The 12,456-nt window shown below is 46.5% G+C and overlaps 1 protein-coding gene across 1 annotated transcript; it reads right to left on the reverse strand.

The window, feature by feature from the left end:
- Nucleotides 1–9,571: 9,571 nt before the first annotated feature.
- On the reverse strand, nt 9,572–12,448 carry HMGN2 (high mobility group nucleosomal binding domain 2; the record flags this gene model as incomplete). The annotated part of the gene is made up of 5 exons (XM_017736195.1): nt 9,572–10,457; nt 10,820–10,915; nt 11,270–11,320; nt 11,928–11,957; nt 12,353–12,448. Coding segments are annotated over 5 exons (309 nt in total), but the record flags the coding sequence as incomplete, so codon positions are not given.
- Nucleotides 12,449–12,456: the final 8 nt, after the last annotated feature.

The raw sequence follows: 12,456 nt of genomic DNA on the forward strand, positions 1-12,456 counted from the left end.
GTGGATTTTGCACCTTTCTCTCAGGAATACTGAACTGCAGCCGAGCGGTGCCTTGAGGAGAGGGACCCGTCTGAGCCGGGATGTGCCCTGGGAAGGCGCTGGGGAAGGAGCTGCGAGGCAGCGAGGCCATATCTGCCGGTTGTCATGGATACAATCGCTGCCCGTCTCATGTATCTGTTACCTTCCCTTTCCTGGATGCAAATAAACGAGTGCTGGTCTGGCTCCTGTGCAGGACACAGCCCTTGACACCCAAATAAAAGGAGAAAAATATCTGTTTCCAACCCACACATCTCACAGCATCTGCAAGGAGAGTGGGAGGTGACTTGGGTTTTTGGTATTTGAACTATGCGGGGCCGATAATGCTTTGCCCAATTCCATGTGGTTCTGTCCTAACCTTTGGCTGTATCCTGGGACCTCAGAGGAGCTGTTTCATGGCCCATCCGTCCTTCCGGATTCACGAGGAGCTGCTGAGGACGTGGGATCTGCACGTGCTCACTGTGCTCAGCACACGCACCCCAGCAGAGCTCTGCAGGCTCCACTGATCAGCTCTGCCTTCAATCATCGAGAGGTCAAGAGTGGCTCCAGCTAGACCAGGAATCATGGAACGGTTTGGGTTGGAAGGGACCTTAAAGCCCATCCAGTGCCACCCCTGCCATGGCAGGGGCACCTCCCACTGGCCCACGCTGCTTGTGCCAGGGCCTGCCCACCCTCCCAGGCAAGAATTTCTTTCATAAAATATTCCTTTTTCTACCTGAAATAGGCTTTTTCAAACCCCCATGTAAAATACAAGGAATTCCTCACCTTTTCTTTTTTAATTTAATTTTTAGATCAGGTTTGCAGCCCAAGTGGGAAGTTATTGAGAGCAAGTTATCCATCAAATTTTGTTTTTAATGAGCACACAGCTATGTTTGTAGCTTATTTCAGTGTAGGGCTATGTGAGGGAGTGAAAACATGAAAGAGAAAACTATCAGAAACTGTAAACAGAAATGAAGCTGCCAGGGCTGTTTGCACTGTCCCCCAGGAGGGAGAAACCTGAGTAAACACAGCACTAAGTACAGTCAGGGTTTATGGTTCTTTTAGGTTTAAGAACTTGTAAACAAATGACGGGGCTTTTAAGTGGATACAAAAAGATACACTTGGTTTTGTGCTGCTTCCAGAGCACACAGGTCCCACTTTCTCCAGAGAGGGGAGGGGAAAACAAAAGCACATTTCAAGAGAATTCCAGCTCCGGGGAGAGGAAAATGTCATGTCTGTGCTGACATCCTGCAACTGAACAAGTCTGGTCCTGCTTCACAGAAGGCACACACAGATACCTGTTCCTAATTACCCCATTCCAGGGTTTGGGATGCCATCATGCCATGGAAAAAATAAAGAAACCATTTTAGAATGGGAAGCAAATTTCAGAAATCCTGATGAGAAGCCCAAACACCACAGAAATCTATTTTCCTTAGGGGGAGCCCAAACTTTATTTCTGATTTCAAACCAATATATGACGGGCAGCATTTAACTTCTCAGTCCCCCTACTAAACAGAGACCACTGTACACATCCAGCCTTGAAAAGCCACATCCCCAAAATAACCAGAAAAATAAACTTCTAAAATATGAGAAAATATCCTGGCCAGGAATATTTTGGCATAATGATTGATTGTATCAGATAGGAAGGCATAGCACAAGCACAGGTTTTTGGAGAGGTGGGGAAAGAGGTGCCTTTATCTTTTAGGGAGAGAGAAACAGGTCTCTTCTAACAACAATTGTTTTCTGTATTTTATAAGTGCTTCAGGCAGTGCAGAGCACAGGTATGACTCAGTTGGCTCCATGGCCAGGTAGGAGATATATCCAAACAGTGCTCAATGGTTTCCTTGTTGGGAACTGAACAAAAGGCACAGCAGGTTCAGCGATGTCAGAAACTCAATTCTCTGGCAAAAGAAAATCTATCTGTCCCTCACCAGCATCACAAAAAAGCCCCAAACAAACAGACTCTGGACTTAAGGAGGCTCTTGGATTTTTGCAGCATTGCATGTCTCGTAGCACACACAGAATGGGGCAGAAATGCAGGGCTGGTGCTTTGCTGCTTGATTGTTAAATTGCTCTTTCCTTCAGGAGTGAGTACCAGGACTGTCCAGCAGGGCCTTTTCTGGCTCTCTGAGGAGAGGCTTGGTGCACTTCTGGGAGACTTTACCAGGAGTCCTCAAATCTCTGCTGAAGAGAGAGGACAACCTGATCCTCTATTGGAAAAACCCTCTTGCAGAATTATTTTTTAGTGCCCATCCAGGAGCTCCAAGTCCAGCCCAAAGGGGTTTCCATTAGCAGGCTACAAATCCACATGCCTAACTCTTGTGTGCTGCTCTCATTTCACTGTACGACTGCAGAACTGCTCAGAAAAGATAATTTCTAACAACAAAAGCAAGAACTGACTTTTATCTTTCTTCCTTTAAACTTTGTGGGCACCCACGTGATCGAAGCCACCTCTTTGTTATGCTGTGGCTGTGCCTTTCCTCTGTCATTGTGCAGAGGGCAGGGTAGTGTTGGTGACCTTTTACCCCTGAGGACTAAATATCTTTTATAAAGAAATGTGTCCCCAAGTTCATGTCCAAGAATTCAAGAATGTCCCCTCTCACTTGCCTCTGCTTTGCTGTCCTGTGCGTCCCCAGCCACCGAGTAACAGTAATTTACAAAGTAAAAACTTGATTAATCAGGTATTTTGTCACCCAATGGGTAGATAAAAGCTTCAGTGGATGTTACTTTATGCCAAGAAAGATTTGGCCAGAGGCAGTGGGCAGCTTAAACAGCTCCAGCCTTGGAAGGTGGTTTGGATTTGTCACTGACTTCAGTGACAGCAAAACTGAGACTTGCATGGCAGGCAACAACTCCTTTCACCCTCTTCTCCCAACCTGGTGTCAGAAATTCCTGGCTAGACCTGCCATCTCATTTTTCTATTTACAGTCTGCACAGAATCATTTTCCCCCTCAACCTAAGCAGCCACTGACATAATGTTGGAGATAAATGTCCTGTGGCGGTGGCCCAGCACAAGATAGGGTGGGAAAAGGGTCAGTGTGTCGGAAATGGATAATAAATAACATCTGATGTAACATTATTTAACTCAAAAGTCTTCTATCAGATATAAGGGCTCTGAGATATGCTACAGCCCTTAAAATAGGATAAGAATCATAGTGCTATTAGCTGTTAACACTCTGCAACACCAGATACTTGTTGAAAGGGACTATTGATCAACAGACATGGAAAACAGTTTTTGGCAGCTGTTTGCCAGTTGGAAGTTAATATGGGAGTCAATTACGACCAGATAAATGTCCCTTCTACAGGATCACCAGCAGAAGCTTTTGGAAGATACAGGCATGGCTTTAAATATCATCACTATTCAGACAAAACCAGATGGGTTTAAATATCAGCACTATGGTCTTAGAAATTAATTTTTCAGTGAAGTGAAAGGGTTAGGATGGAAAGCAAAACAGCTCAAGAACAGGGCAAACCAGCCCACACACCACCAGTGTGTGTTACCCCTCATGCTCCTGCACCAGACAGGGGGAAAATGAAGGGATTTTTCCTCCCATTGTAAGATGGGGGGGACTGTGACTAAATGCCAAAAGCCTGCAGAACCCACGAGTGGGAGAGGTGGTGCTGCAGGAAGATTCCCTCTGGTGAGGAGAGCCCCGCACTGCACAGGGAATTACGCAAGGCAGCGGAGCATGGGAACTGCTGGGGAGCTGCTCAGCAGCACAAGGAAGGCACAGTTCTGTCCTCACCTCTGTCTGCTTGTGCAACACCACCTGCTCAGACACCGTTTCTTCACACCGGGCAGGAGCCCAACAAATCTGAGTTTAAAAACGAAACCGTTGCACTCCTCAGCGCTCCGGTGCACAGGGCTGGGAACGCTCAGACCCAGTTCCGGGCACGCAGCATGTGACAAGGACCTTGGGGTGACATTGGGGAGGTTTATCGTGAACAATCTGCTCCTGTGTGCAGGGCAGGCTCACAGGATAGGATATCACGTCGCTGGGGCCAGCACACGTCAGTCCCAGCAGTGGGAGCTGCCAGTGTGACCTCCTCCAGGGGCAGGAGGAAAGGGTTTATTGGCATTCCCAGTCTGGGCTAAACCAGCCTATGGTTTTCATAGAATCCCAGAATTGCATAGAATCCCAGGTCTGGGTCGGGAAGGACCTTAAAGCTCATCTCACTCCACCCCCTGCCATGGGCAGGGTCACCTTCCACTATCCCAGGGCTCCGAGCCCCGTCCAACCTGGCCTTTCCTCCCTAAACATAACCCATAAGCTGAAGGCTGGCTCATCCCTGCTTTGTTGACGGAAATTGTTCACTCACTAAGTTAATCACTAAGCCAAACTCCCAGCAATTCCCTGCAAATGGGTGGGAGCCCTGGTCTGCTCATTTCCCTGATCACAGAACAATCACTGTAGGTTTGTTATCTAGAACTACCAGGGCTTGGTAACAGGGCCTGTTCAATGGAGACACGTGAATAAAACTTACGTGTTTCTCAGCACACTCAGATGTCCCTGAAACATTCGGTTTCAATGTTTGCTACACCTCCATGCCACAGCATTTACACCTGTGACTGGAAATCTCTGCCTTCTGCTTTTCCCCAGTAATTCTGGGTGGTGTTTTGCCCACTTTATCCAATAAATCCCCACCCCAATAAATTCATAAATCCCTGCCCCAAGCAGGCACTGAGCACTAAACAAGAGGAATGAGTTTGGCTTACCAGGAGCTCATCTTTCCGTTTTGCATCCATTTCAAGGAAGTGTCATGAGGGTGTCAAGTGCTTTCCCTGCAATCTCGCCAGCTCTGGGAAGCAGCTACTTCCTTTCCAGCTTTCAACACCGCTCCTTGGAAAAGATAAACATGGAAAGCATGTGCTAGAAGGAGATAACCCAACGACTAAGGCTTTTGGGAATGAAGGAAAACCAGCAACTGGCAGCATCGCTTCAGCACAATACAGGCTACAGGATATCATTCTGGGAGCCTTTAAAGCAATGCAGGTAAAAGCTGCTGGCTGGCAAAGTGAGCCCAGGGTTTTACAGCACCAGAAAAATCACTCTGGTTAGACTTTTAAGGAGATTGGCACAGAATTTACAAATCAGTTTCCTAGATTTGGCTTGCAGAGAAAAAGCACACACGCTCAAATACTGGAATACAAAAGCAAAATGAAATAATGCAAAAAGCACAGGAAACTTTTCAGTAACTAAAGTATTATTTCTTTGAACATCACCATTTGTTCTGTGATCTCAGGCTGAAGATTCAGCAAGTCTGACACAAGTAGTTTGTGCCAACAAGCCTAAAAGAGGCCAGGCTTATAAGCTACCTACTTAAATCTGGGTTTAGGATAAAGTATCCCTTCCCAGGCTGAAGACAGATGAGATGGAGAGTGGCAGCTCTAGTTTTAGGCTCAAACGTTCAGGACATGTGCCACAGCAGCTGCAATAATGGCCTGAGGAGGAAAAGGAACGGTCCAGTGATTCTTAAAATAGAATACGGGAAGCCTAAGTTCAAAGGCTTGATATAACATGGATAAATTCCTTTGCAATGTCAGCTATGCCTGTAAACTGATGAGGAATTGAGCACTCGGTCTGGATTTCGAGTAAAAACATAACAACTGGAAAGAGAGGCTCAGAGAGGGCTCACACTGCTTGGGTGAGTGGAGTTTGTCTAACACTGATCTCCGAAGCCAGCAGAGGATGGAGGTTGCTGCTGCTTTCTGGAAGCAGGTAACACTCATTGGACTGTGATAACCCGGGCTCCAGTCTCCCCAGGTTCGCTGAGCTGCTTTTGGACGTTACCTGCCACTTGTTGGCCTCCCAGCCCCATTCCGTGTTTCCTGGTACCACCGTGTGGCGAAGGGAGGGAACAGGCTGTTAATCACAGCGCGTTAATTGAGCTTAACAGCCCCGCACAAATCCCTGCGTCCACCGGGCTGTGGCAAGGAGACACCGGGAGGTTGCCAAATCCAGCCTTCCCCGGCCAACGGGCCTCAGATCCAGCTTGCTTCTGAAATAATGGATATTTTTTGCAAGAGCAATTAATTCAGTATCAATGGAATTCTCCTCTGTGGGGCTTGGCAGCATGGAAGTTAATTGGATCATGGTAAGGCAGGGAAACCTGGGCACCCCCAACCAGGCTGCAGGCCAACAAAACCCATCCACCAAACACCCACAGCACAGGAACAACCTCTGCTATTATCTCCAGTAAGAAGGAAATTATGAGAAAAGCTAGTTTAATTGCCCAAGTTTACAATCTGTCCTCGGGCTAAACTCAGAACCCCTAATACAGGAACATTCAGCTCTTGTGCTGAGGTAAGACTGAATTCCATCAAGAAGCACCAAGATACCACCTCATTAGAATAAAAGCAAACAAAATCTGTCTGGGCAATGCTAAAATAGCAGTCTAGAGGAACCAGACTAATAGTAATCTAATAGTAACTCCTCTCCAGGAGGAGACTGCCACATACACCCACCTCGGCACAGCAACCAACAAACTCAAGAGCAGGGGAGAGCTGTTGCCTGCAGGGAAATTTGTTCAAAACCCAAAAGTAACCTCAGTGGGATAACCGAGTGAGAATAAATTAACTATCAAATCTGTTTAGAAGGGGAAAAGTAGAAATTTCATTTGGGGATTATGTGCCCACCAAAATGCGGAGTTGTGGTACCAACTCCACACCTGGGTGACCTGCAGCCACCGTGGGGCTGTTCCTTCTATGTTCTCCAAGCACTTTCTCCAGGCTGGTTTGTTGTACCTAAGGCAACTGAATGTTTTTGATTGGAGGCTTTAATGCATTTTAAAAGGTCTCCCATTTAGGAAGTTTCCCCTGAAATGTTCTACCCCTGTTTCTTCTGCCACACCATAGATTTTCTGGCTCCCTTGTAAGGAGATGGTTATAACGCCAAAAAAATTGAGAGTTTTCAATAAAGGGTCTTTTAAAAGCCCAGTCTTTCACATCAGAAAGCTTCTAAAGCCAACATACTAAAGCTCTTTATTAGCCTCAATCAACTTTACTCAACCACAGCTCCCCCTGTGCCATCTCCTTCCCATCCCTTGCGAATGATGGGCTCACTCTGTAAATTGTGAGTTTAACTCGAGCTCCATTTCATCTCCACCAACTGCAGGATAAGGTGCCATTTCTCAGGAATTATAGTCAGCAATATTAGTCCCTGGGTATGGTATTACCATATCTGGGATGATTTAGGGACAATGAAATCCCTGTGCCATCAAGCTGTGTGATTCTTCTGACACGAATGATCCTGCAATTCAATATCCACTGGATGCAACTCACTGAAATCAGTCCATTTTCCTTCCTTGCTCCTGTGTTCATCCCACCCGTGGCAGGGCTCAGGGATGGGAGAAGGATACTGTCACTTTTTCCAAATAGAATTGAGCTCTGTGAAGGCAAAAGGAAAACTGCTGCAGGGGGAAATTATTCCGAAACTCAAAACTTTTAATCCTGGGGCACTGTACAGGGAGGAGCAGGGACCTGGGGAGTCCTCCTGCCATGGTTCAGTTCACCTGTTCTCACGGGTTTTTTAGTCCAATCCAATTTCAATTTAACATAAAATCACAGCTGGGGGAAAGGTGGTTCTGTAGGATATTGGGAAGTGACCACTGGCTGGCAACTTGCTCACATTAACTTCTGTTCGGTTTAAGTGTTGCTTCCTTGGGGGGAGTCCAGAGACTTTGCTCTACAATTTGACACTGAACTCATTTGCCTTTCTGTTGCCAGTGATGACTCTCTGGATCCTGGATGCCATGTTTCCCAAAGCTCCAGCAGGACAAAACCCCTGCTGCTGCAGAGCCCACCCGACAGACCAGTCTGTTAACTGCACGTGGCAGCACCAACCCCATTCCCGACAGACACACAAGAGACAATTTTCCGTGTAAAATGATTACAATTTAGCAGAAAAATATCTGTTCAGCTTCAGGCATTCTGGCAGGCGGTGATGCAGATTTGTGGTGCCTCTAACCACGAACCAGGCACGGGCTGCAGCTCAGCGCCTGCTCCCCAGCTTTAATTTACACAACTAATTAGTTGGATTTACTGGCTTCAGCATCCCTCACCCTCGATTTGCTTAAGGAGAAATAGATGAGCCCGGCGTGTCGAGTCAAGCCCAACAGGCCAATAACTCCAGCAGTGCAAGGCACATCCAGCGGGAAGCACCTCAGATGTAGCAAGTCAGGGAATCTCAGCACTGAAAATATCCATTGCTTTCAGAGGAATTCAGGTGGCAGACACCACTTAAAATCCCTCTTTTCCTGCTTGGCTGGAGAAAACGTCCTGCAAGGAAGCACACAGCTCAGCACAGGCTGCTGGGGGGTGCAAAGACAAGAGAAATTAAGGAGTAACTTCAACAAAGAGCAACCCTGAGATTCCCCTTCATTAGCAGCACTTTGTCTAATGACTGGAGGTGAAGAGGTCGCCAAGCCACAGTGATGGACACAGGGAACACCAGAACATTCCAGCTGGCAACCTGGCCGCTGGCAACCCCTTCAAACCCAATTCCTTTGGAAGGACTTGTTCATTTGCAGACGCCCAGCAAGGTAAGACTCTACAAAAGCAAGGTAGGCTATTTCAAACTTTCTGATTTTAAAAGACTCATTATTTTCCCTTCTGCAGCCACATCCCACTGCTCGGCCACTGCAGTGACCGCTCAGGAGGTTTGGTGGCTGTTTCTGGGTGGGGTTTGTTGAAGATTATTAAACAGCATTATTCATCATTATTTCTTTTCTGTTAGACATACCAGCTATGGGAACACATGGTGGAGCAGTTCCTAGGGGTACATCCCAAACTGCCTTCTGTGCGTGCAGCCGCTCCAGAACACCTCCAGCTCTCCCGACCTCGGAAACTTCTGCATGGGAAACTCTGCCCTGTTCGTTTTCACTGGATTCCCTCTGAAATCAGCACAGGTTGAAACAGGTCACTGAACTTAATCACAAACAGACACTGAAATCCCAGGGAAGGCCAAGCAGAGATGGAAAAAATATTCCATCTGACAGTCACTGAAGGAGACGTTTACACAGGGGGGTTTGGGTTTGGCTCTGCTCTGGAGTCTAAGTAGCAACTATAAAAATGGTGCATTTTTACTCAAAAAAATCTCATCTCCTGCTTAGTCACTACCACAGCCAGGTCTGGATTCGATTAGCAGGAGCAACAATATTCAAGTTTAAGTGCAGATATGTAACACATCATCAGTTTTATGGAGCCAGTTCTGGTTTCACTCCCAAGAAAAGCTCACCAGAATTTACTTTTCTCGGCAGCAAGATCTCTGTATTCCTCCCCGTTTTGTACAGTGCTACATTTTAGAAAATAATTTATCTCAGTAGATTCACGTACATGTTCCATTTTCAGCCTCCAAGTAAGCCAAGGCTTTAAAAACACCCTGCAGTGATCTAGCTTTTAGGCAAGGAAACCTTGGTTTTAGGTAAGGAAATCTTGCCTTTCAGGTGTGAATTATGACAATTAATTATCTGAATGAAAACACAAACACAGACATGCACACAGCAAATGTTCTCAAACGAGATGAACTAAGGGCAAGAGAAATTAGAGAGCATTAAGAACAGTCCAAGCCAAACCGTATCCAGCTTTATTAAAGGTACTTTTCATGAACAATCATGGTAATTTAGGCAGGACATGGGCTACAATCTGCAACATTTTACAACAATTGTCAAACTCCCCTCCCTTTGTGGACTACTGAAATGGAGAAGTTGATAAAAACCGTAAGAATCTGCAGCTCGCACTTGTAGAGGGCAAAGTTTAGAGTGAGGGTGGACACGTTCACATCCGCGCGTTGTCTGACAACTCTGCACGAACCAACCCTGACTTTGAGAGGGAAATAAAATTTAAAGGCAGGTTTCTGTATCTGAGGATCCACAATAGAAAAGAGGAAGTGCAGCTCATTTTTGAGCCAGTACATCCCAGACTGGACACCAGAAATCGGGATCATCTGACAGTGGACTGAGCGTGGTCTGTCCCAAAATGCCAGTTTTGCCGTGGTTTGGAGTGACGGGCTCTGGGTAAACAGGGAGACACCAAAGGAGAACTGATGGCATTGGGATTTGGAGTAGGCAACAGCACCTTGGGAGCTTTGATGTTCACTTGCACATAACTGACACGCAGCATGGGGGAATCCCTTCCTCCTCCCTTCAGGAAGAGCCCTTCTTCCAAAAACTGGGGGACTGGCAAAAGCTTTTCTTATTAAAATTTAGGTTTTGAGAAATAGACTAAATGACATTTGTCCCCATTGCCCCCCACCCCCCAGAACACAACAACGAAGCGGTCTGTGTGCTAACAACATAGCTTAAAAAAAAGTAAACCAAAATTCTGCATTGTTATAAAACTTGATAAAAAATAGTATTTCAAACTGTACAGTCACCAGAAGTACACAGTTATCAAAAATTCACACGTTTTACTTGGCTTCACCAGCACCTTCAGCTTTCTGTGCCTGAAAAGAGAAAGGGGAACAAGTCAACACATTAAAAAATGGACATTTGTTTTTCTAAATAGCAAAACCCTGAACAGAACAGATCCTCTCTGGGCGGCACAGCCCCGATTTTTAATAAAATTAAATCTAGCATTTGTGGCACCATAAAATACAACTTACACGTTGCTTTGGGAACTTTTCAGAAGAACAGTAACTGCATGTGGCAACATCCCCTGGCAGCAGACAACTTAAACTCTTTACCAACACCCCCCCCACCTGTGTTAAGTGTCATAAGCAACACTCGTCGTTGCCACAAGCCAAGACATGTCCCAGTCCGAGAGGGAAAGGAATCAATCCTGGTGCAAGACAGGCTGCTGGGATACCTGGTCTGTTTTGGCATCTCCGTTTTCTGCGGGGTTGTTTCCCTCCTTGCCAGCATCAGCTTTTCCCTTCTTCCCCTTGGGCACCTTCTCGCTCTTCTGTAAATGCAAGACAACATTTGCCGTCAGCTCCCAGCAGCCAGACATGAGCCACAACCCCAGAGCGAGGGTGGGGAGCACCACAGCTGCCTGCTGGCCCCAAAAGAACACAGCACACCAATGTTTGTTTGTTTAAGGGATTGACAGCAAGCGTGAAGAGTCTTCACTTCGGTATTTTTTATGCAAATTCTGTAAAATCTGCAAGTTTTCAGTTCAGCTTTATGCAGCGACGATGCAGCTCCATTTCCTCACTACACAGCTGTTAATCAAAGGTTTATCAGTTGTTTTTATTGCCAGGCAATGCCAAACCTCATCCCCCATTTACCTCTCTAAACAGCCCCTGACCCAACTCACCTTTGGAGCTGCTTTTTTAGGCTTGGGCTCTGGCTTTGGAGGAGCAGGCTTCTGCAAGGGAGAGAAAACTGTGTTAGAGACTCATGGAATGGTTTGGGCTGGAAGGACATTAAAACCCATCCAGTGCCACCCCTGCCATGGGCAGGGACACCTCCCACTGTCCCAGGCTGCTCCAAGCCCCAATGTCCAGCCTGGCCTTGGGCACTTCCAGGGATCCAGGGGCAGCCCCAGCTGCTCTGGGCACCCTGTGCCAGGGCCTCCCCACCCTCACAGGGAACAATTCCTTCCCAATATCCCATCCAGCCCTGCCCTCTGTCAGTGGGAAGCCATTCCCGCTTGTCCTGGCACTGTAGGCCCTTGTGACAAGTCCTGCTTCAGAGAAACAAACTATTTTTTTTTAAACATTCAGGCCAAATAGCTTAGTTTCAAGAAAGCAAACAAAACCATTTGAAACTGCAGCAGTTATTTGGCTTGTCAATTATTTTACCACTCCCATAGCACCACATAATGGGGCAGGTGCTTAAGACAGGAACTTATTTTCAACTGACAACTGGTGTCTCCAAAGCACCTCCAGCTCTGACACGTACTTACACACCCAGTGGTCATGTGTAAAACCACCAAGTGTTGTGACATCTCTGCTCAGCGAGAGGATACTCACTGCAGATAACCTTGCTGATCTCCGCTGTGGCTGTTGGAAAAGGAAAATGGTTCTATTGAAATGACATGGAATACAAACTCTCAAAATCTCACAAAACAGCTCTCTTCCCAAAGTAGTAAACCCCCAGAAATTATGTTTATAGTTCTTTAGTTTTTAGAAATTTAGGCGGCAGTTCCCTTTTTCTGTGTTCTCAAGAAACAAGAGGCTACACCATTGAAATTACTAACAGCTAACGATAGTTAAGTAGATTTTATACAGTTAGAAGCCGATTTCTCATGGTTAAAACACAGTTATGACTTTGAAAAGCCAGAATCAATTGAGACCAACCCTCCCCCCTACTCCCCAGTTATTCTGATGACGTTAAACCTCAGCTTCCAACGGAAACACTTGATGATCCAACTTTCTCAAAACACTGAACTTCTTACCTCATCCTTAACTTTGGCCTTATCGCCCTTGGTCTCTCCTTCAGCCTGGGGACATGGACACACGTTGTAGGGACGAGTGATGGGGACGACCCTCAGTCACCAGC

Source organism: Corvus brachyrhynchos, unplaced genomic scaffold (genome assembly GCF_000691975.1).
Source record: "Corvus brachyrhynchos isolate BGI_N302 unplaced genomic scaffold, ASM69197v1 scaffold65, whole genome shotgun sequence".
Lineage (NCBI taxonomy): Eukaryota > Metazoa > Chordata > Aves > Passeriformes > Corvidae > Corvus > Corvus brachyrhynchos.